The sequence below is a fragment of the Dysidea avara genome, chromosome 8 (genome assembly GCF_963678975.1).
Source record: "Dysidea avara chromosome 8, odDysAvar1.4, whole genome shotgun sequence".
NCBI lineage: Eukaryota > Metazoa > Porifera > Demospongiae > Dictyoceratida > Dysideidae > Dysidea > Dysidea avara.
The window spans coordinates 14,773,463-14,797,714 of NC_089279.1; the positions used below are offsets into that span (position 1 = coordinate 14,773,463).

Below are 24,252 nucleotides of genomic sequence, written 5' to 3' on the forward strand. Positions count from 1 at the left end.
ACATGATGGTTTCTTTATAGCTGAACTCTCCACAAGGTAACTTCTTCTAGCTGATCTTTCTACAGGGTGATTTGTTTATAGCTGAACTCTCTACAAGGAAACTTATTCTAGCTGATCTCTCTACAGGGAGATTTGTTTCTAGCTGAACTCTCTACAGGTGATTTGTTTGCAGCTGAACTCTCTACATGATGGTTTCTTTGTAGCTGAACTCTCTACAAGGTAACTGATGTCTCTACAAGGTCACTAGTTTGTAGCTGAACTCTCTACGTGGTGGTTTCTTTGTAACTGAACTCTCTACAAGGTGACTTCTTCTAGCTGATCTTTCTAGAGGGTGATTTGTTTGTAGCTGAACTCTCTACAAGGAAACTTCTTCTAGCTGATCTCTCTACAGGGAGATTTGTTTGTAGCTGAACTCTCTACATGATGGTTTCTTTGTAACTGAACTCTCTACAAGGTGACTCCTTCTAGCTGATCTCTCTACAGGGTGATTTGTTTGTAGCTGAACTCTCTACAGGTGATTTGTTTGCAGCTGAACTCTCTACATGATGGTTTCTTTGTAGCTGAACTCTCCACAAGGTGACTTCTTCTAGCTGATCTTTCTACAGGGTGATTTGTTTGTAGCTGAACTCTCTACAAGTGATTTGTTTGCAGCTGAACTCTCTACATGATGGTTTCTTTGTAGCTTAACTCTCTACAAGGTAACTGATGTCTCTACAAGGTCACTAGTTTGTAGCTGAACTCTCTACGTGGTGGTTTCTTTGTAACTGAACTATCTACAAGGTAACTTCTTCTATTGATCTCTGTACAGGGCGATTTGTTTGTAGTTGAACTCTCTACATGGTAGTTTCTTTGTAGCTGAACTCTACAAGGTGATTTCTTCTAGCTGAACTATCTCTTTCCATAGTTGCATGAACTCCCTACAAGGTAACTTCTTCTAGCTGATCTCTCTACAGGGTGAATTGTTTGTAGCTGATCACTCTAGAGGGTGAATTGTTTGTAGCTGATCTCTATACAGGTTACCTGTTTCTAGCTGATCTCTTGAATTCTCTTCAGGGTGACTGCTCTATTAGGATGACTGCTCTATTAGAGTATCTCGATCTCGCACTTGCTGCACCAAGCTGGATTTCGTGTTATAACTCCGTGGCTTTAAGTCTGATTCTTCTATACCATTGAAGAGCTTTTCTAAGATGATTACTCCATCTATACAGCGGTTTTCAAAGCGTTACCCCAAGCGGTTTATCTGGTAGGCGTGGCAAGTAATCGTTTTTTATTAGCTAATCTCGATTGCATAATTGTTACACACTGTTGGTTTGTTCGTTGTATCTTCCTGGTTTTTAGCTCGATTTCTTTCAAACCACAAAAGGTTTGAGGTTCAATAGTTAACCTATTCACCCACCGATTTTCAGCTTCTTCCCATACGCGGCTTACCCTGTAGGCGTGACAACATATTGGTGTTATTTTTCGTGAATAATCGATCATAACTCTTTTCCTGTTTATCGTATCCTAGCCAAAGTTGGTACAGAGATGCGCCTTTATACCCCGCTTCAGTGTGCCAAATGTCAAGGCAATCGGATATGGCGTCGCGTTTTATAGCAGTTTTTGTAAGTGTGCGAAAAGAGGAAGAAAAATAAGAAGAAGAAAAAAAACGAAGAAACTAAGCCAATTGTTGAAGTCGCATATCTCGGGAATGCTTGAAGCGATTTTGCTCAAATTTGGAATGTGGAGTGCTGAAGGTGGAGGGAGTGTCCACAGCAAAAATCGTCTTGTTTCATCAAGGCAGCACAGAGCTACGGAGGTGCGCAAATTGCGTTTTCTTCCTTCCTGTCAATATACTCACGGGTGTTGCACGCCGGCTTCTTGGGCCGCACGACACACTACCGTGTATCTTGATATTGTCTGGTTATATTACCAGCTTTGCCGAGCTGGAATACACATTTTATTATCAATGTGTAATTTAGTGTTCATTTAACTTTTAATGTGTTGTTTTGTGATTGATGTCTTTACTATTATTATGTTTTTAAGCTTGACTGATAAAATGCAAACACATTTTTTTAAATGTGTTGATCTCTGAGAAAACCAGTCTTATCACCTATTTGAAAGTATCGAAATATTCCGATATAAAATATTTAGAATGCTGTAGTTCATCAATGGTTAATGCTACATGTTTTCATACGTGGGGTACTTTGAGATAATAATCACTCTCTAGAGTTTCTATGGATACAATTAACAAGGAGAAAACATCCTGAGCACCTGGCAAACCCTTGTAAGTATTCGAGTGTAAACTGGATAGCTGCGGAATCAAGGCTGGTCAAGTCCAGTCATGATTTTTTTCTCCTTTCTACTACCTTTCAAACCATTATGCTGTACTGCATGTACTACCTTTCAAACCATTATGCTGTACTGCATGTTGTTGCCCATTACTTTTCGTGCTGCTGAACTGAGTAGTGTAGTTGATTCCTACTGCTAATAGAAATCTAAAGATTAGCTGAATCCTTGAAAACCCCTCCCTACATCCTGTGCTACATTTCTGAAATCATGGCTATGGTGTTTTGTTATATTCAAATTCTATTGGCTATAATACCTGCTTTTTGGTAAATGTGCAAGTACATTTTATCATTAATATAATCATTATGTTTATTTCTCATGAAGATATTTTTGGATGAACTCAACACATCTTCTTGTTTGGGTTTATTCAAAGAAATGATAGTTGACAACAGTTTTGAAGGAAAAGTAAGTAGTATATGAAGCAAGTTGTTCAAGTATTTATCATTGTAATTTATTTAGCCTCTACCATCAAACATATTTATAGTTGCAGCCTGTAACCCTCACAGAGGTGATAGTTTAGCTGTTCATACTAAACAGGAAGATATTGAAGGGCAAGAAGACCAGGAAAGTCCAAATATTGAAACTTGGTTCAAAGGATCATATTATGTGCAAAAGCTACACCCAACTTTAAAGTTTCTTTTATGGAATTATGGACAATTGGATGCAGGACAAGAGGCAGACTATATTAATGCAAAAATGACTATGATCAACAAAGACTTTAAGGAGTTAGTTATTTCTACTGAATATGTATGTAGTTACATGTGTATCAATGTTTTATTACAGTACAGATAACATAACATTCAGCACGCTCATTGTGACATGCCAAAAAATGATAAGAAGATTTGCACATAATCATCTTAGAATGTTCATGGACAATGAACATGAAGCAGAAAAACGTGCTGAGAGTTGTGTTAGCCAAAGAGACATTCAGGTTTAAAGAAAAGTTATGTTGTGTTTTCATTATTAAATGCCTTGAATTTCCAGCGAGTTTTTACATTTTACAGTTGGATAATTAAGACATACCAGGCATTAACAGAGTAGGTATATTCGTATCAATATAAGTAAACCATACTGTACATATATAATCTGTCTACAGGCAAAACAAGGGTGTGGATAACAAGGAAGTGGATGACAAGGACGTGGATAAAGCCTTATCAGTAGACTCAAACATATGTGCACATCCAGTGATCAAAAACAAATCAAGTCCACTTGATATGAATCATAGAGCTATACTGGTTGCATTGGGGCTGGTTTACTACATGAGATTGGACACTAATTATCGAAAGATGTTCATTGCAGATTTGGATGGCATGATCAAAAGTTACTGTATTAATTTTGAAACAGCTTTTAATGATGAGGTAATTTTATAAAAATAAATAGGCTTAAGTCAATTATGCCTTAAAAATACCCTATTATGCTTTTAAACAGTGCTAAAAAAATCCAGCCTATTTTGCTCAAAACTATGCTTCAAAATCAAGGTTATGCTCTAGAGTTGGCTGTTTTGTTAGAGTATAGCAGCCTGCCCTGACTGCTGTATTAGAGAAAGTGACTGTTCTATTAGAATATATCAATCATATTTTCATGAAATGTGAATAATCAAGCTAAAAAATTAAAAATAATAATATTGCGCATTTTCTTGATATGAAATGCAGTAGTAATGTGTAGTTGTTCATGCTTTGCTGTATTTTTGGCACACACTTTGAGCTTTAATCAAAAGTCTTGTCTTAATATGCTGGCATAATGTTTGATGCTTTTGCTAGCCTTTTGTTAGCCTATTAAGCTTGAAATTATGCCGGCATAATTTGCACAAGCCTAAAAACAAATAAGTAGTAACATATTTTGTTATGTACATATGTACACTGTGTATGTACTGTAGGTGAATTATTACACTGATGAACTAAGTTTGCCTACTGGTATTGCCAAGACTGAGGCTCTAAAAGAGAACTTGTTTGCTACAATAATCTGTACAGTGACTAATACTCCACTTATTATTGTGGGTGCTCCAGGATCATCAAAAACCCTTTCTTTTAACCTCACCATATCTAACCTTAAAGGATCTGAATCTAAACTGTAAGAATTATTAACTGTTTAAATTATCAATTTCCACTATTAAACTTACAGTGCATTTTTTCGCAATACCGACATTTTTAAAGCTTTGGATCCCCAAAATTATCAGTGTTCACGACACACTACTTCAACAGAAATTGGGTCAGTATTCAAATGGGCTATAGACAGGCAGCAAAGTCATCATAGTTATTCATTGCCCATACAATGTGGTGAGTGAGCTATTTATATATATTTGTGCATGGTGTTACAACCCTTCCATACAAATACTCTGTGCACACTTGTTTTAATAATAATGTCGCAAAGCCTAATCATCACCTTCAGGCCAGAAATTTTAACCTTGTTAGGAGAGTGGTAGTTCTTTGTTTGCATGTATGCTATATTTACGTTCGGCAATTTACCATGTTGTACAATGACCTTGCACATATTAGGTATGTTTCAGTGTACTACACAATATGCATTTTATCTTAATTGTCTTCTTGTAATATTGCAGTAAGATTGTGAACTGTTCATTATTGTAGTTGTGTTCATGGATGAAGCTGGCCTTCCTGAAGAAAGTCATGAATCACTGAAAGTATGTTAGCGGTCAATTTTACAAGCATTTACATTCCTTTTAGGTGCTACATTATCATTTGGATGAACAAGAAGTAGCCTTTGTTGGCATCACAAATCATGTCTTGGATGCAGCAAAAACTAACAGGGCTGTTAGTTTGTTTAGGCCAACTCCTTCTAAAGTATAATTAATTGCATGCATTATGCATACTTGTATTTGCTATGCTATGTACAGGAAGATTTAGACACACTAGCCATGGGCTGCCTCTGTGCTAACCCTAAAAATCCACCACTGAAACTAAAGCAAGATCTAGAAACAGTTGTAAAATTTTGCCCTGCATATTGTCAAATTATGGAGGATAAACGGTTAGTTGTACTAGTACAATGTACTCTAGTGCTTTACTATCTTGTGTTTATCATACAGCTTTAATAATTTCTTTGGTTTAAGAGACTTCATTCATTTTATTAATTACCTAAGACGAAAGAGCAAAGGTGACATAACACCACATCTAGTTTTGCAATCACTGGAACGAAATTTTAATGGAAGTAAACATTTTGACCATATTTGCACACTGTTTTTAAAGCAGGTAAAGTCGTACTGCTAACTTAGTGGTTGATTCTTAATGTTCAACACTGACATGCAAGCACATGCTGTGTAGCCATCTACATGTCTATACCTACATGGTTATAATTATGTGTGTATATGGTAGTGCTGCAACAATTAAACTTATCTGTATAACATGTTTAACCTTAGGATGTTAAGGATGAATGTTAATAATGCTAAGTAGCTTTCTGTTACATAATATTATTGCATCATGGGGTAATGTTAGTTGGTGTAATAATGACTGTATGTGACCAAAGAGGAAGAACTGGTCATTTTCGCACATTCTTCGAATTCCATTTTATGGCATTTCTGTTGTATGAAGTTTAACCAATTAAACTAAGTTAATTTAGCAACTGTATACAATGGGGTTTTTTATGGTGTGATACTGATCTGATGGTAGTGGGTTAGGTGTGAGGCACTTCCAGTCTAGTGGGTGCAGCTGATATAACCAACATTCGTGATTAAGGATGGAAAGAGGTGGCAATAACTAGAAACAGGGTGATTATTAACTGGAGAATAATTTTTGTGCATGCATTGGACAAAAGGCACGTAGAAAAGTGTCAAAAAGCATGGCAAGGTGTTTGTCCCTCCCTGACTCCCTACCTTTGGTACTGAAAATTTAAAAAAAAATTATCTTTAAGACAATAACAAAGCGGTCTGGATGCGGGACTAACTTAGAACCCAACAAAACAATGTAGCCTGGAATTTCTCAATTCAGACTTCTAATGGGGGTGTGGGGGAATAAGTGCACCACAGGAAGTCTCAGTTAGGAGACATAGGTAATTCCATTTCCTTCATTATCCATCCTGAGATTAGCTCAGGGTGTGAAAGTGCAGGCGTTTCACCTGGGGGCCTGTTGAAACTCTTGTGGCTTCCACAGACCACAAGAACCCCCAAGAATTCCTACTTCCACGCCATCTTAGTAAAACATGCAGTAATAAGTAGGGTTTAGAAAAAAGTGTTCTGAATATGGACCTATTATAAGACTTATAGGAGAATCCATGAAACCTTGCACGCCTTACCAAAACAACCACCATCTGTTGACGGTGGCAACTGACTCACAACAGAAGCAGACTGGCAGCTTATGGTTCTAACAGCAAGGAGCTACATTAACCATAGAGCCAAAATGTCAGCCTTTTATGATGAATGGTCTTGGAGCTTTAATGCTAGAACAGTGATACTCAGTGATAATGAACAGTGATAGTAAACAATGATAATGATCAATCGTAACTCACGACTGAAACAAGCTATGGAAATGGGACATGGCTCAATCTGTGCACCATGAACTGGCTATTCTGTCAAAGTGTAGTGCTTTCCCTGTACTCCTCTGTGTTGACAAAACAGAAGACCATTCCTACAAAGAGATGACTACAATAAATTTTATTTCTATGACATCATAAACATGTGCCCATAATTCACATATGCTTTGCTATACAAACAAGAAACAAAGATTTTCTTACTCCCCATGGACAGTGGGGTATAGGTTTGAACTTCATTTCAGTGCATACCTACGTGATAAAATGTGCATAAATTTTTATGCAACATATGTAATTTTATCTAGTGTATTTCAATACGCTTTTATAGCAAAGCAGAATTTTGCAAAAACGTCTGGTTTTTGCTCAGCAGGTCATGTATAGCACATATAGCACGTTTTGGATCTTAAATGTAATTATTTACAAAATTACAATAAATTTAAGTTACACACAGTGATAGTGTTAAGGGAAGTACTGTATTGTGTTTTATACAATGATATAGCTAGCTAAGGGACTGGAGTCCCTATGCTGTATATGTCACATACTGTACCACACAAAAACCGGTAACAAAAACTAGTTATGCAGGTATTCAGCCACATTTTTGCTCACGTTTTGATAGTGTGAAAAAACAATCTAGACACAGCAGAACACTCCGAAAACATCCAACTGCCCACCAGCACCCTCACGTAATGCCACAAATCCCAACACAGAAACTCAAGCCCCACCAGAGCTAATGGCTTCAGTCTCAGCTTCAGAATGTAGATATCCCATCCCAGGCATCTGGTTAGGGGACTATGTCACACCAGCTAACTGAAGAGCAAGTGGCAAACAGTAGGGGCATACAATGATATCAGACTTAAGAGCAAGTGGCGGCCAGCATAGGTATGCAACAGCAGGCACCCCTTACAGACATTGCATCTGAGTTGACTGACATGTAAAACTCTTACTCAATAGCCATCAGGCTGGCAACCCACCAACAAACATCACACTGACATCTCCTATGCCAACTGACACTATCCAATTTCAAGCTCCCTCATAATCAGTAAAAGTGCTATCAGTTTTTCTGATGACCCACCTGCTCATTCCCCATGGTGGCAACAGTTATGGTACAAAGCGACACCTCTGACTCACATCCACCAGTACCTGGACTTCAAAAATGTTGCTACCACCAACAACAGCAAGAGTAAGGGGAAAAATAATTAGTGGTAAGATTGTTGATTTTAATTTTTACTGCCAAAAGCCATGTTCTCAGGTAGCCAACCCCATGGAATACCTATTTAGCCATTATAGTTGACTATGCCTCCTCCCATGCACCTTCACTGATTACATATCAACACATAACGACATCTTGTTGTAGTAGGCTAGGACATTTGTGAGAACAAATTGCGACTAGAATTCTTTTCAGGGACTGCTTCTGTACAACCAGATGGCCTTGTGGTTACTGCGGTACAACAACTCTTATCCAAGAAATTGTTGTTTTTTCTCCTAAATCTGGTTCAGCACCAAATGGAGAAAAACACCCAACAACCAAGCCTGTCGATGGATTTCACACTAGACAGCAGCTTAGTAATGGCAGATCAAATGAACAACCAAGCCGCCAACTGCCAAGATGAACCTGTCACACATTCAATTGTTCAACCTGCCAATTCTTGGCCTCACCTTTTTTTACAGCTGGGCTGTTTTGCCTTGAATCTAGATTGTTGTAGAACATTCTATATGTGTTCACAGCAATATTTTCAACATGATGTCACTTGCTGGTGGAATAAGTTACCATTTGAGTACCCCACAAGCATGGAGAATTTGTTACTTTAACAAAGACTCGGTATAATAATTTGTTTATTATTTAATTGTGTTGCTTTGTATTTGTCATGTCTTGTATGTTCTTCAGTTTTGTACTTGTATATCTGTATGTGCTTCTGTGTACTCTGATGTGGAAGAACAGCTGTGCCAAACATTATAAGTTTAAACAAAAAATCTATCAACATCAATTCTATTAGAAGTCCTCTAGAGTATTACAGAAACAATCCAAATAAAATCTACAATACTATTGTAACTTCAGTCTTGTCATAATCATTATTGTAAGAGAAAATTGGTAAAGACAAGCTCCAATACTAGGGGATATTTAAAACACCAAATCAGTGAAACTCATGCAGAAAAGCAATGGCCAAGCTGTAAAAAAGGGTAAGGCCTTCATATCCCTAAGAGAAAAAAGTTGTTGAATCTAAAGTGATAGCATTTGGTGGTGCTATATTTGTCTCTCACCCACTCATCAGCATTATTTGTGTGAAGATTGTTACAGCCATTCTGTTACCACCTTTGGCTTCACAACTTTTCACTTTTGAAGGTTGCACCCTTTTTATAGCTTAGCTGTGTCTTGCATAGATAACCTTTTACTATTGAGTAGTCTTACATGAAATTTTGAGGTAGTTAAAGTATATACTGAAATAGTATGTAAATTTTATTTTTTTAATCAAGATGGAAACTGATTTATACAGTAAGAGAACCATTATTGAAATTCTAAGTGATAGTCTTCAAGATAAGCCATACAATAACCAGAACAGTGCTGAAAACTCTTTAGATGATACTCAAAATGAAGTCCGTTACAAGTTGATTATTGATCCCAGTGAAGATGAGTCAGTCACACGACTCTTATTCATGTTTGATGTCTTGGAGTTTGAGAACACCCGTACATTTATGTGCAGTAATTTTCCTGGAGATAGCCAGCTTCAAAAGGTTAGTATTTGTCTAGTACCAAGTATTATCTAATGGATATGTTGCGTACTTTAACAGATTAACACGATAGCTGCTATCAGGCATTCAGCCCTTGAGGGTCACACAGTGATTATGAGTCAAACAGATGATATTCATGAAAGTTTCTATGATCTCTTCAACCAAAATTTCCGTAAAATTGATGATCCTGAACATGGTCTTAGATTCTACACAAATGTTGCTATTGGAGCTTTCACCAAACCATCCAGAGTTGGCCAGAAGTTTCAGTGTATAGTGATTATCAAAGAGTCAGAAATTAAGAACACTCCCGCTCCATTTCTGAATCGGTTTGAAAAATACTTTATATCACATAAGAACTTGCTGGACCTTGCACTTGATAAACTTCCACCTTGTTTAAAAGTAATTGTGAACAGTGCTCATGAAAAAGTTAGTGACAAATTGTTATTTTAGAATGTATTATAAATCTATATATCTTCATATTTAGGTTGGAGAATTTTACTCACTACTTGAGCGAAGCACTTTTTATGGTGGCAAGGATGAAACTGTTATTTCACTTTTGCTCACTATCATTCCAAGACCTGGACATAAATATGAAATGCCATCAACATCATCTCTTATGATTACAAATTATACAGGCACAAATAATAGGATAATGTTGTTTCAGATTCTGTTAAAGTGTCTTCATGAAATTGGTGGATTTTGCTATATGGAGGTATTTTAGATATATTTTAGAGTCTGGTTGTTAAGCGTATGTATATATTGAGTGCATACTACCTGTTAAACGCATACCCATTTCTCATACTTGACCATGGTTGATAAGCACATGTGAACACAAAGCTCCAGCATGAGACAAAGCTATACTAGAGGTTTTCTAATAATGTATAGTGCAAAACATCATGAAGTACAAAGCCAAATAATTATTATGTGCTTTTACTATACTTACTAAGTAAAGTGGTTTTCTGTAGTATGCTCCACATGAAGGATTCAGTGCACAAAAAACTGGACTCAAAATATTGGTACATTTTAGGGTATATTTTAATAATCATGATGAGGTTTATTTATTAGGCCCATGTGCTTAATATTTATCAATTTTTTTTGCAAATTTTTATTAGGTGTATGCCCCTAACAATCAGACTCTACGGCACTATAATAGAAGCATTAACTTAATTTTTTCATTACATAGAACCCAGAAAAAGAATTAGAACATGATGCTAATAGTATTATTGATATATTAGCAGCTACTGGCTCTCAGTTTAGTGGTGTAGCTAAGAAAATTGATAGCTGTGACCAAGTAACCGTTTCACAATGGATTGTAGAAGCATTAAACTTAGTGTACACAAGTACTGTCCAACCAAACATTGATGGTAGAGATTCTAATAAACATGGAACAGATGATTTCATGAAAACATTAGGGGCTAGTGTTGAAACTTGTATGGTAATTGCACTGATCACACAATGGTTGGTGAGATTTATGTGTAAGAAACTGATGCAATTGATGACACCTGAAGCAGCAATATTGAAACGAAAGTGAGCACATAAACTACATATATACTGTATGATTTATATTATCTGTTTTGTTATGTAGGAGTATTCCCATTTCTTACTTGGAAATTTACTTAAAGTTTCAGTCTCATTTTAGTTTAAAAGAGCTGATCTCAAAGCACATTCAAATGCTTAACCAATGGTAAAAGTAAATCTATGATGTTTCAAATTTATTGTTTTTGTGCTTGTGTACTTAGCACTGGGAATAAAGTTGCCACTAAATTGATTTGTTACACTCGATCTGATTCATTAATTCATCAGTTACCTCTGATGTATCCTATGTCTGCATATTCTACAACTGAGGAATTTGAAAGATCTAAGAATTGCATTGAAACATTTATTCATGATAAGGTTTACATAATATCATATTATTGTTTGACCTTATATGAACTGTTTAGGCTGAAAACTTGGTCATTTGCAAATTTTCAAGCATTTCCTCCCAGACATCTTTCAGGTTACAGTTGCAGTCTTTCAAGGACACTTCTCAGAATTCCATATTTGTTCTGGTAAGCTAATGATATTTCAGCATGCTGTATGATTTGTCATCATAAGGTCATAAACATGAAAGAGACTGCACCTCAGATTGTCAATCACATCAGGGTTATGATTGAAGAAGTAGATAATTCTAGTAGGGAATTGAAAGTGAGTTATAACAATTGAATCTATAGATTTTTTTTAGTACCTTGTAAAATTTGGTGTGTATACAGCTTTAGTATGTACCAATAGTACACTGTATGCGTATGTAGTGACAACAATTTACCTTTCTGACTAAATACAATTACTGTCTACTTGAATGCATTCAGTGTTTCCAGCATAATTCAGGTCCCAACAAATAGGCTAAAACGAATAGTTTAATTGCGGAACATAACTTTACAGTGGAACTTTACAGCGGGATCTTACAGTGGAACTTTACAGCTGATGTTCCTCAGAGTGGTGTCTGGTCCCCTTTATTGTTCAGTTTGTACATTTGTCACCTTGGAGTGTTCCTTATAGTAGTGTTATGGCCTGGCTATGCTGTTGCCTTAGTTTTTCGCTGCTACGTTCAGCAATCGCTTGTCTCAGGGGAGCACATTCCCATAGTGGTTGCCCAGCTAGCCATAGGGTTCTTGATCTTACCTTGATAAAAAGTCAAGTGCCTTTCCCTTAATTCGATCCTTTCCCAATTAATTTCAGTCTTTCTTTTGGCTAGTACATCAACATATTGTTCTAGGGGTGCTGGATAAACATGATTAAGATCAAGGAGGATTGGATAGCGGCTGCTGAAGAGATGATTGTGACCGGATTTCACATAACAAGGCTTCCACACACACAAAATCAAACTTACGTTTTTACCAGAAATGGATTGCTGGCCTAATACACTATCATATTCCACACTGTACTTCCTTCAGGACTGGCAAGTCTGGTTTCTGTGGCAGCTTTCTTCCGACCCTGTCAAAGCCACGAGTGGGAGATTGGTGCCATTGAATGGCCATGGCTTTGTGATAATGGTGTGTAGTGAGCTGAGACTTCACAGAGAGCTCGCCAACAGTGTTCTCAGTCAATATGGAGTGATTTGAGGGCCATGGAGAGCCCAAACTTGGCCTCTGGATTCCAATCGTCTTCTTGCTTCATTTTATACCCCTATAGTAAGCCCACCCTCCCACCCTATTACTACCACCTGTGATATTATTACCCGCTCGAGAAAAGCTGCCCAAAACAGAGCTAATTTTGGGTATCAGAAATGTATACACCCACTCAGTGATAGCTAGTAAATAGATGCATACTTGGTGCAAATTTTGTTTGCATAGCTGTAGGCACTGGGAAGTTATTACACAATGATTACTTAAAATCGCCATATCTCCTAACAAAGCTTTATGCGTCGAAGCCGGGTTTTGTCAAATTCAGTCACAATTGCTGATTTAATAGTGCTTTTCCTGGGGTAGAGTGTGGAACATTAATTTTGAACCTGCTAAATGTCGCTCACTGTGTGTATAGTTGAAGCATGATGTTAAGTGTCATTTCCCTCTATTTATGGACTCCCTTTCCATTGAAGAGGTTGATAATTTGAAGATTTTTAAGGGTTCTATTTTGATTGTAGATTGACTTGGAGCTGTATGATAGAAAATATGCCCATCCGCTGTTGACAGAGCAAGGGAGCACTATACCATGTTAGAGATTTTCTGGGTCCAAGAGGCCTAGCTGTTGCTTTTAAATCCTTTGTGAGGACTGTATGTTGAATACGGTAGTGTTGCTGTTATGGGTGCGCAGCCACTCACTTATCAAAACTTGCTGCAATACAGAAAATGGCTCAGTTCTGAGTGAATGTACATTTCCCTCACTGCATTCTCGCTGTGAGGTCAGTGCTGTGGACCTACTTCGTACGTTACTTGATTTACAAGGTCGAGTACCTCTACAGCAGTTTTGTCCAAGTTTTGCCACTGCTCCATTGCCACATTTTTATTAAACTAGGCACGCCCACAGTCAGCCAAAGGCCGGCTGTGGACATGCACCTGGTTTACTGAAATTGTTTTTGTAAAAGTGTGTGTGTGTATGCATGCGTGCGTGCGTGTGTGCGTGCGTACGTGCGTGCGTGCGTGTGTGTGTGTGTACCTATTTATCTACCTATCTGTCTATCTATCCATGTTTGTCCTTACACACCCACGTGAGCAAATCGTTAAATGGTAAAAGCAGCTTTTAGTATAGGTAAGACATGCAGTGCTAGGAGTCTTCAGCAGATAAACAACCTGAAGGAATGATGTAATAATCACTGAGGCGGAGTCGAGGTGATTATTACATCATTCCTCTGGGGTGTTTATCCACTGAAGAATCCTAGCAATGCATGTCTTAGTAATTTAGACAATAGCCTGTGGTGTCTAGAATTTTGTTATGAACTCCACAAAGTATGCAATTTGTTTGTTGAAGTTTGTGGCTAGGTGTCTTACTAGGTTCCACCTGTTTACAGGTGTCTTACTAGAATAAAAACCCTGCATACTTTGCAAATATCAAAGCATTCTTGACATACCATTGTCTAATGTAAGAAGTAAAGTGAAATGAAGTCAATATAACTTATGCACAGGTTAACTTTGCTCTGAGGTGGTTTCTTTTTGGGGGTCTAAAACATTCCTGTGGTGACTCTCCTCAGACTTTGTGAATTACCTTCCCTTCAGGTTTTTCAGGCATTTAACAATTGAGAAACATCAGTTCAGGCCTTGGAGACTACCAGGAATAGTCTATCCCTTCCAGTTGGAAAGGGTATGTATCCCCGACATACAAAATTGAAGAGCAGCTTTGAAGCTTTGTCAAGAGAATTTGTAGGAAATAAACACCATAATTTAACTGTGAAACAGTTTAGAAGATACTTCTGTGTCTGATATATTGTTAAAAGCAGTTTGTTTAGCAAGTGCTTCCTTAGCAGTGCAAAGCAACGTAATTGAAGAATTACAAAATTTCATGAATTTTTAAATCTGAGAATTGCAATAAATTAATTATGCATTATGTACTACATAATAAAATAGTAATACATGGTAGATGAGTTAGCTTGCTGAATGGCACCTGGTTTTTAGGATTAGCACAAGCTGCACAACAATAAGTTGTTGCTTATAAGAAATTTAAATGACGATCTTTTCTCACTATCATCATCAGTTCAATACTCATCTTTAAATCTATTTAGAAGAAGCCTTCTTAGTCCTACTGTTTTGAAACTGTTACAGAGACATCTTTGTGTTTAATTGTATATATGTAAAATCTCAATCTACGCACGATACTACTTTTGTAATAAAACATATTTAAATACTATGATTAAAAAATGCAAGCTCCAGAAAAAAAATTGAGCAAGTTTATATCACTTCATTGGTAGGTGAATTAACCCTCCAATGAATAAATCCTAGGAATCATCATGTTCACCTGTTCTTAGGGAGTACAAAAATGCTTGTTTTATCTCCATACATGAAAGGTTTTCAAAGTTACAGACGTTTGTTTATGTTATGGTGATGAAAGAATTTACCAATGATCATTCTTCAGTGAATTCGCATTTCTTCTCAAGCACAGAAGCAAAGCTTAGGCAAAAACTATACCTTGGTGGATTCGTAAATACGTGGCAAACACATTGAGCCAAGATTCAATTTCGTACACCATTGTATTAGTAAGTTATGATGGTTTATGTAAGCACCTGTAGATTCTTTTCTTGATGGCTTCTGTACATATCAATTTATTTGCTCGTCCACTGTGTAGTGTTGTATTTCCAACACTACTTAACTTATGAATCTGAAACTTTAGCCAGTCCATTCCTCTGTCCCTGTAGATAACAAAGAACAACTAAAATGAATTTTGAAAAAATGTGAGGATATCGACGGTTTTCTAAAATTAGGTTACATATGTTGTATGCTCTTAAATGATATTGTAAATAAAAATAATTTCCACCTGAATCCCTACAATTCAACAATGTGAACCCAAAAGCTGTATTTCATGACATGTGAAATATTGCTAGTGCAACAGATGATATTAGTTTGTAACCAATACCAGAGCATATGGTCATACTACATTTACATTGCTAGTCTATTTAGGGAACTGGGTAGTTGTAGCCAGCAAAATTAGCTAATGTAACTTGTCAGGCTTCTGTCTGGTTTATGACATAAGAGAAGATTTCAACAAGGGAGCAAAGCAGTAAATATCAGAAATGCTAAAACTGATAAATATGTTTCTCTACTTATACAATGTACAAACAGCAATTTTTTTAATTCAGTTAATATATTATTGTAATTACCAAGTTATGACTTGTCTAAGTTGTGGATGGGAACTTGCTGCTAACATCATGGGAACAACATCACAACACATCATCTTGAGCTCAAGCATATAAGGTTACAATCAAGTACAACTACAAAAATGGATATCAGCACAATTACACACAATTATCAAGTCTCAACATTGTGTTGCTGCTGACTGTGATACAGTTTCAACATTGTGATACAGTTCCCTAAAGCTGAGAGTTTACAACAATGGTGGACTAGTGCAGTAAAACAAGACAAAAAACTGGAATAGACCAACATCAAGCTCCCTTTTGTACTCAAAGTACTTTACTGGAGATCAAGACACACGGTAGTGTGTTGTGCTGCCCAGGAAGCTGGCTTGCCACACCGTGAGTATATTAACAAGAAAAAGAAAATGCAATTTTCACATCTTTGTAGCTCCGTGATCCTATATCCGATTGAAACCAAATTTGCTACAGAAGTGCCGGCTAGGTAGGGGAGTTAACATTCCAAATTTGAGGAAAATCACTCCAGTCAATTCCGAGGTACAAGCGGCCAAAGTTTGGGGTTTTTTTTCTTCATTTTTTTGTTCTTCTGCTTCTTCTTATCACTTTACAAAATCTGCCATAAAATGCGAACGCATATTCCGATCAAGCTGAACTTTGGTATACTTAAAGAGCTCATTAAGGCGAATCTAAGTATAAGTTTGGTAGGAATCTGAAGAAAAATCATGGAGTTATGACCAATTATTTGTGTAAAATAAGGTCGAAGGTCTGTCACGCCCACAGGGTAAACCCCTTGAAGGAATGAGCTGAAAATTGTTATATAGATGGAGTAACTATCGTAGGAGTGCCTTTTTGTGGTTTGAAAGGAATCCAGATAAAGGCCATCGAGATATGACACATAACCCAACCTGTGTCACAATTACGCGATCGATTTTAATGGGAAAAAAAACTATTAGTTTTCATGCCTACCAGGCAAACTGCTTAGAGTAATGAGCTGAAAATTGGTGTGTAGCTGGAATAATCATCATAGAAAATCCTTGCAGTAGTACAGAAGAATCGGATCACAAACCACTGAGTTATGATTCGAAAGCCAACTACGTGTAGCAAATGCAAGATCGAGATACTCTAATAGAACAGTCGCCCTAATAGAGCATTCAGCTACATTTATAACTTACTCTATTATAGAATTGTATTACATTGCAAGTTATTCTGTAGGGAGTTCAGCTACCAGCAGTTAATTTTGTAGACAATTCAGCTACAGATATATCACTGTAGAGATTCAGAGCATCACAAGTCACACTGAAGAGAGTTCAGCTATAAACAAGTCACCCTGTAGAGAGTTCAGCTAAAAAGAAACTACCCAGTAGAGAGGTCATCTACATAAACAAGTTAGCTACCCTATAGAGATCAGCCACAATGTTCAGCTACAAGTAAGTCATTCTGTAAAAAGTTCAGCTACAAACAAGTTACTCTGTAGTACAAACAAGTCACCGCGTAGAGAGTTCAGCAACCAATCAAGAATCACCCTGTAAAGAGTTCAGCTATACAAACAAGTTATAACTCTATAGAGAGATCAGCTAGAAACAAGAGAGAGCTCAGCTACAAACTTAACAGATCACACTGTAGATATTTCAGCTAGAAACAAGTCACCCTGTAGATAGATCAGCTAGAAACAAGTCATCCAGTAGAAAGATCAGCAAGAAGACATCACTTTGTAGAGAGTTCAGGTACAAACAAATCACCCTGCAGATAGTTCAGCTACAAACAAATCACCCTGTAGTGAGATGCAGCTAGAAGAAGTCACCTTGTAGGGAGTTCAGTTACAAAGAAACCACCATGTAGAGATTTCAGCTGCAAACAAATCACCCTGTAGAGAGTTCAGCTATGAACAGATCACCCTGTAGAGTTCAGCTAGAAAAAAGCCACCCTGCAGAGAAATCAGCTAGCAACAAATCGTCCTATAGAGAAACCAGCTAGAAGAAGTTGCTTTGTACTGATGTAGAGAGTTCAGCTACACAAATTACCATGTAGAGAGTTCAGCTGCAATTAAATCACCTTGTAGAGAGTTCAGGTACAAACAGATCACCCTGTAGAGAGTTCAGCTAGAAACAATTCACCCTGTAGAGAGATCAGCTAGAAAAAGTCATCCTGTAGTGAGATCATCTAGAAGAAGGTACCTTGTAGAGAGTTCAGCTACAAAGAAACTGTCAATTAGAGAGTTCAGCTGCAAACAAATCACCCTGTAGAAATTTCAGCTACGAACAGATCACCCTGTAGAGAGTTCGGCTAGAATGAAGTCATCCTGTAGAGAGATAAGCTAGAAGGATCACCTTGTAGAGAGTTCAGCTAGAAACAAGTCATCCAGAGATCAGCTAGAAATAAGTCACCCTGTAGAGAGATCAGCTAGAAGAATGTACCTTGTAGAGAGTTCAGCTACAAAGAAACCATCGTGTATAGAGTTCAGCTACAAACAAGTCACCTTGAAGAGAGTTCAGCTAGAAGAAGTCACCTTGTACAGAGTTAAGCTACAAAGAAACCACCATGTAGAGAGTTCAGCTGCAAATAAATCACCCTGTAGAGAATTCAGCAACAAACACATCGCCCTATAGAAAAATCAGCTAGAAGAAGTTACTTTATAGAGAGTTCAGCTACAAAGAAACCATCATGAAGAAAGTTCAGCTACAAACAAGTCTCCTTGTAGAGAGATCAGCTAGAAGAAGTTACCTTGTAGAGAGTTAAGCTCAAAGAAAACATCATGTAGAGAATTCAGCTGCAAACAAGTCACCCTGCAGAGAGTTCAGCTATGAATATATCACCCTGTAGAGAGTTCAACTAGAAGAAGTCACCTTGTAGAGAGTTCAGCTACAAAGAAACCACCATGTAAAGAGTTCAGCTGCAAACAAATCACCCTGTAGAGAGATCAGCTACAAACAAGCAACCCTGTGGAGATATCAGCTAGATACAAGTTACCCTATAGGGAGCAGCTACAAACAAATTACCCTGTAGAAATATGTGTTGGAAACAAATCACCATGTGGAGAGTTCAGCTAGAAACAAGTCACTCTGACAAGAGTTCAGCTACCAACAATGAGAGTTTCAGCTACAGTTCAGTTATGTATAATAAGTCACCTTATTACCTACAGTATGTGATTATCATTCATTGTTAAATATACAAATATTTTTTAATCAGACAAAAAGCTGTACACAAAATTTCTTCCTTTGTTCCACAATTCCTGCAGAAAAGGAAAAAAAACAAGTTAAAAGGAAGTATCAAATCCAGTTTATGGCCGGCTTTGTGGCTTGTAATACAAAAAGAAGTGATATCTAAACCAAAACAGCCAAGCTGTAAAAAAATGTGTGCGGCCCCCTAAAAGGCCAGGATGAAAAAAGATGTGAAATCCAAGGTGACAGGCAAGAAATGGCTGTGATGTTAGGTTAATGGTAATTATGACAATTCAGGTAAATTTGGTGCCGAATCCTAGTGGAGGAGTAACACAAATTCACCTGAATTGTCATATTTAAAATTTTTGCCATTTACTTATTATCACAGCCATTTCTTGGCCACCAACTTGGATTTCACATCTTTTTTTCATCCTGACCTTTTTGGGAGCCACACTCCTTTTTTACAGCTTGGCTGTTTTGGTTTAGATTCTTTGTAACAGAAAGAACTAAGTATTGCAATACCATAGGGATTGAGATCCCTGAAGTCTTTTCTGTAGCTACCAGTACTGAATCAACTATGCATATAAATACCATAGATTTTTCCAAAATTAATTTTTGTCACTCTTCAACTGTTCCTTTCTGTCACTCATCAACTGTTACTTTATTCTGCTCTTAAACTGATATTATTTGTCACTCTTTAACTGATCCTATGTGTCACTCTGCATTCATTGTTTTGTATTACTCTTTCAATTCATCAACAGAAGTTAAAATACTAAAGAAGTGATCAGTATCTGTGAGTGCCCATGTTAAAAGGAAGAATAAAGCATAAGACAGACTTGTGATAAAAAATAACATCATTTTCCTTCACATACTGACACCAGGTATTTACCTTATTCTCAACAAATCAGTGTTGGCACAACTGCAACTTGTTATATAGATGCCCCGAAGCTTCCAACAGTGATGGTTCCTTTGAAAAAAATAAGCATATTTAGTGACTTTCATACAAGGATGGTATTTTTAGTCAAGCCCATGCAAACCATTGTGTACTCTATTATGATGTCATTTCAAGTTTTAGCTTTTCATTCATTTTTTGTGCACATCAATAGCCATACAACAACTAATTTTCTATTGTATCATTTTCATCAAAAGCTGGGGCAGACAGAAAGAAAATGTTTAGCCTAGATTTAAGAGATGGTGCCCCTCCATCTCCAGCAGATAACCTTTGTACAAAGAGGAAAAAACCCTTTGCTCTTGGTGCTTTGTTTCTGTTATCCACTCACGCACACACACACAAACTTGTGCAATAAAAACATGCGTACATACAATAAAAACATTTTGTCTTCACTTCATACAGTAGCTACCTGTAGGACTAAATTATGCAGATAAACAATATGGATTAGTTAGTGGAAATGGTGGATCTCAAAACAGGGAACAGGGCACATCCGTTTGTCACCACACAAACCACAGCCATACTTGGTTCTCTTATGTTCTGGGACCCGATATTTACACACAACACACTGCCCTATGCTCGGAAACACTATAGGATAATGCTGTCTATCAAACACAGCAGGTGCTACTTCTGCACTATGCTTAGGCCTTCCCTTCTTTTCCGTTGAGCTGAAATTCCTTTTATAAGTTCTAAAGCCAAACTTTTCCTAAATTCTAAGTGGGACCTATACTGCTTCTTCTGTCGCCCAGTCCTAGCTATTCCTGGGCAATGGTTTGGGCTGACAGACTCAAGGATGTAACAATTTATAATGGACAAATCAAAAAAAAAAACAGAACATTCTCATGTACCACCTAGATTTTGATCTACAAGAACATGCGTATAACCTATGCCATTAATCAGCCAAGTCTACCCCTCCCTTGTTCTGGCTGTAGAGAATAACCGAGTGTGGACAGCTGAAGTCAGTTCGGCTGCCATTAGTTAGTTTCCAAGACACAGAGGTAATGTCTGTGTGATCACAAATAGTGTCATTAAAGCATATAGGTTTCCTATCCCTCCAAACAAAACAGTGGACTTTATTTTCTATGACTTGTGAGGTGATGTGCTCTCCCCTTTCCATTGCCTTGACCCGGGCCTTACTATAGTTTGGAAAATGTTTCCTATTGGACACCACAGTCCCGTTGCAATAGATTATGAAATCCAATAGCTCAGCCAAAAGTGTGGGACTGAAAAAGAAATTGTCAAAGTAGAGATGATAGTTTTTACCCTTAAAGGTTCGGACAAATCTTTGACTACCCTCCGGAATACTCTGCATTTTAATGGCTTGCAGAGATGACTGGTTGTTTTATGCTGTTCTCTTGGTTCATCTTATTGCTGTTTCCCCAGGCTCACCACTATGTGTGTTTGTTGTATGATTGGTTAGCTTTGTGACAACAAAACAGTGATTATACGTGCACTCAGATGGCTTCGTGTAGCATACCGCTTTTAGGCAAGGAAGATAACTACTGTTTCCCACCCTTGTTAGCTAAATATTAGGGTTTATAATGTGACTTGATCATTGGACAGTGTCCTCAAGATAGTTCAGTTGTATATTGGTGTATCATATCAGTTTTTAGCAGCAATATCGGCTCCCACCGATATAGTAGAAATCTTTATATCAGCCGCTTTTCGGTAACAGCAGTTTTACGCGTTACGTATTAAATTGGGATAACAAAGGGTTAAACTAAAACAGAGGAAACAGACCTGGATGCATCATTCTGCTTAAACCAGGAAGACTACACAGCAAATTAAACAAAAAAAACTCACAATAGGGTATCTTTATGATGTTGTAGAAATGGCATACAAGAGCTACCACCTCAGGATTAATGAAATCAAGTTCCTTGGTGTGCATAGATCCATCTGTTTATCATATTCCCAGCTTGCAGATAATGCCACCAATCATGTACACTCATTTCCACCGATTTCTACTACCACAGGATTAATGAAATCAGGTTCCTTGGTGTGCATAGATCCATCTGTTTAGCATATTCCCAGCTTGCAGATCATGCCACCAATCATGTACAATCATTTCCACTGATTTCAACAGCTGGTCTATCTGTATGGAATTACCACCAACACCAATTACTGCCTGCCATTGCAAAGAAGGAAGAGCTGAAAGCCTAAGTAATTCAGAAAAAAATCAATAATGCATAAAATTTATGCTCGGCAATTCATTATATGCATTACAGGGATGGATTCAGAAGCAGGGCACAGACAGGCTAAGTTGTAGGCAGTTGGGGAGATCCAGATTCTCCTCTTAGTTGCTGCATTTTTGAAGCAGTAAGTAATCACCTCTTAGTAGTGTCTCACTGTCGATTTTTGCCATTTTTGGCCTTTGCAGATGGTTGTGAAGTCTTAAAAGCCTCCAAATGTCTTAAACAACAGCAACATGACAATTATTTTTAGAGGTGCTTAGTATGCACGAAGGTGCTGAGTAACAATTTCACTTCTAGTTTGACTTTTGTTTGCTTTGGTTTTGGGTGAATTTGTGTAATAAGTGCTAGTAAAATAGTTTTATAGCTAAACTGATCTTGCCCTGACATAAAGTTAGTATTTTAATCAGAAGTATGGCTGATTCCTCCATCAAGGTGAGGGGGGGAGGGCATTTCTGGATCTGCCATTGCATTATATGCTTGTAAAACTGTGTTTTGTGTCCAGGGAATTACTTACAGAAGTCCAGTGATCATATAGAGAAATTTGGGTTGGTGAATGCTCAATACTTTCTGATCTACAATTCATTACACTTATAACTGGTCATTGCAAACAAATCATGCTAAGGTTAAGCCAAATGTTGGACATCAGTATGATGTGTGGTAAATATCTAAAGGTACTTACCATACATGTACTGGCACAATAATTAATGACTTTGGTGAACAGAAATTAGCACATTTATCAAAAATCAAGCAATGTGACCTCATTAAAGAGTAGATTAGGGGCATCACTAATTAAAGCACTGCCTATGCTCCAGATGATGATGGTGACAAGATAGTGTGAAGTGGTGGAAGTCTTTATTAACGAGCCACCTCTGCAACACTCACAAAGATTGCTACCCTTACTGTTTATATAGCCTAGAATTGATAAGCCTCTATGGTGACAGCTTCTTCATGTTGCTCAATAATCTGCACACCATTACACTTCCCTTAGTCCCTGTGCAGCATGTAGAATAAAAGCAGAGCAACAAACTTATCCAGGCATAAACCATTTGTTTTGTCTGTCTGTGGTGATCCACTTTTCCCATAAGGTATTAGAAGTTTCTGACCACAGAATACAAGCAAGATATTTTTTGATGTATTCAAGTTTCATTGTATGTACACTTTACATGTTATCATTACATAACTGATAGCAGCACTACATTATAATAAGAACTTTGCAGAGGGAACAGCAGCTGGAGTAAAATAAAGGTGACTCTGTTTTCCAAAACCAAAACAAGAAGAATGTACACCAAAGCCAATATCCAAGGCAGAAGGGTGCAGAAGAAGGGTGGTCAAGTATTATGAAATTGTGCTGCATGTTGAATGCCATTGTAGATGTTATTGTAAAAAAAAGCTGGTTGAAGTAAGCTCCTAAAACCGTCAGTCAGTTCGGTCATGTTAACTTGGCTTTAATCTTGGACAATGCAGTTCACCATGTGAGACAAATGGTTCTCTTGTCAACCTCTGTCTAATGATGGTGGTTGTTTTGGTAAGTTGTGCAGGGTTCCACGGTTCGCCTATATTTTTAAAACTATATGTATAGCCACAGATTGTGGCTCCCCTGATTGCATAAGACTTGGAGGACAAATACCTGGGGTTCCCAACTTTGAAGCCACAGGGATTTCTAAGGCCATTCTACCAATCCTACTGTAATCCAGCACTATCACACCTCAAGCTAACCTTGAGTTGGAAGCTACTCACAGAATGGGGCAATTGGAAACACTACACTGTAAATTCAGAAGTGTGATGTTCATACTGATGGTATGACTCCTACGGTCACTTAGTGCGATGCTCATACTTCAGAAGTATGAGCATCACACTAAGAGACCGCAGGAGTCATACCATCAGTATGAATTTCACACTTCTGAATTTACAGTGTAGAAATGGAAACTGGAGATGGAAAATGGAAATGGAAAACTGAAATGGTGAAATTGTCATATTAGTGTACCCTAGAGTAAAACCCTCTTAGTGACCACCTCTTAAAGACCACTTTTAACAAAGACCACTTCTGTACAAAGACCATATTGTACCACATAGCCTAAATATTTTGAGGGAGTTGATTATGCAGTTTTTGAGGGTTATCAGCAAAAATGTTATCCTTCTTTGGAAATCCAT

General features: G+C 37.5%; 1 protein-coding gene across 1 annotated transcript in view; it reads left to right on the plus strand.

The window, feature by feature from the left end:
- Positions 1 to 24,252, plus strand: part of LOC136263050 (uncharacterized) — a 308,373-nt gene that overhangs the window by 206,304 nt on the left and 77,817 nt on the right. The window contains exons 40-58 of the mRNA XM_066057501.1: positions 2,650 to 2,730; positions 2,785 to 3,050; positions 3,109 to 3,256; positions 3,310 to 3,362; positions 3,422 to 3,683; positions 4,202 to 4,395; positions 4,447 to 4,601; positions 4,911 to 4,963; positions 5,007 to 5,123; positions 5,177 to 5,307; positions 5,366 to 5,528; positions 9,274 to 9,531; positions 9,589 to 9,954; positions 10,013 to 10,240; positions 10,712 to 11,055; positions 11,114 to 11,212; positions 11,268 to 11,421; positions 11,469 to 11,576; positions 11,623 to 11,712. Of these exons, the coding sequence (XP_065913573.1) occupies positions 2,650 to 2,730; positions 2,785 to 3,050; positions 3,109 to 3,256; positions 3,310 to 3,362; positions 3,422 to 3,683; positions 4,202 to 4,395; positions 4,447 to 4,601; positions 4,911 to 4,963; positions 5,007 to 5,123; positions 5,177 to 5,307; positions 5,366 to 5,528; positions 9,274 to 9,531; positions 9,589 to 9,954; positions 10,013 to 10,240; positions 10,712 to 11,055; positions 11,114 to 11,212; positions 11,268 to 11,421; positions 11,469 to 11,576; positions 11,623 to 11,712 (3,270 nt within the window). The remainder of the gene's footprint in view (positions 1 to 2,649; positions 2,731 to 2,784; positions 3,051 to 3,108; positions 3,257 to 3,309; positions 3,363 to 3,421; positions 3,684 to 4,201; positions 4,396 to 4,446; positions 4,602 to 4,910; positions 4,964 to 5,006; positions 5,124 to 5,176; positions 5,308 to 5,365; positions 5,529 to 9,273; positions 9,532 to 9,588; positions 9,955 to 10,012; positions 10,241 to 10,711; positions 11,056 to 11,113; positions 11,213 to 11,267; positions 11,422 to 11,468; positions 11,577 to 11,622; positions 11,713 to 24,252) is intronic.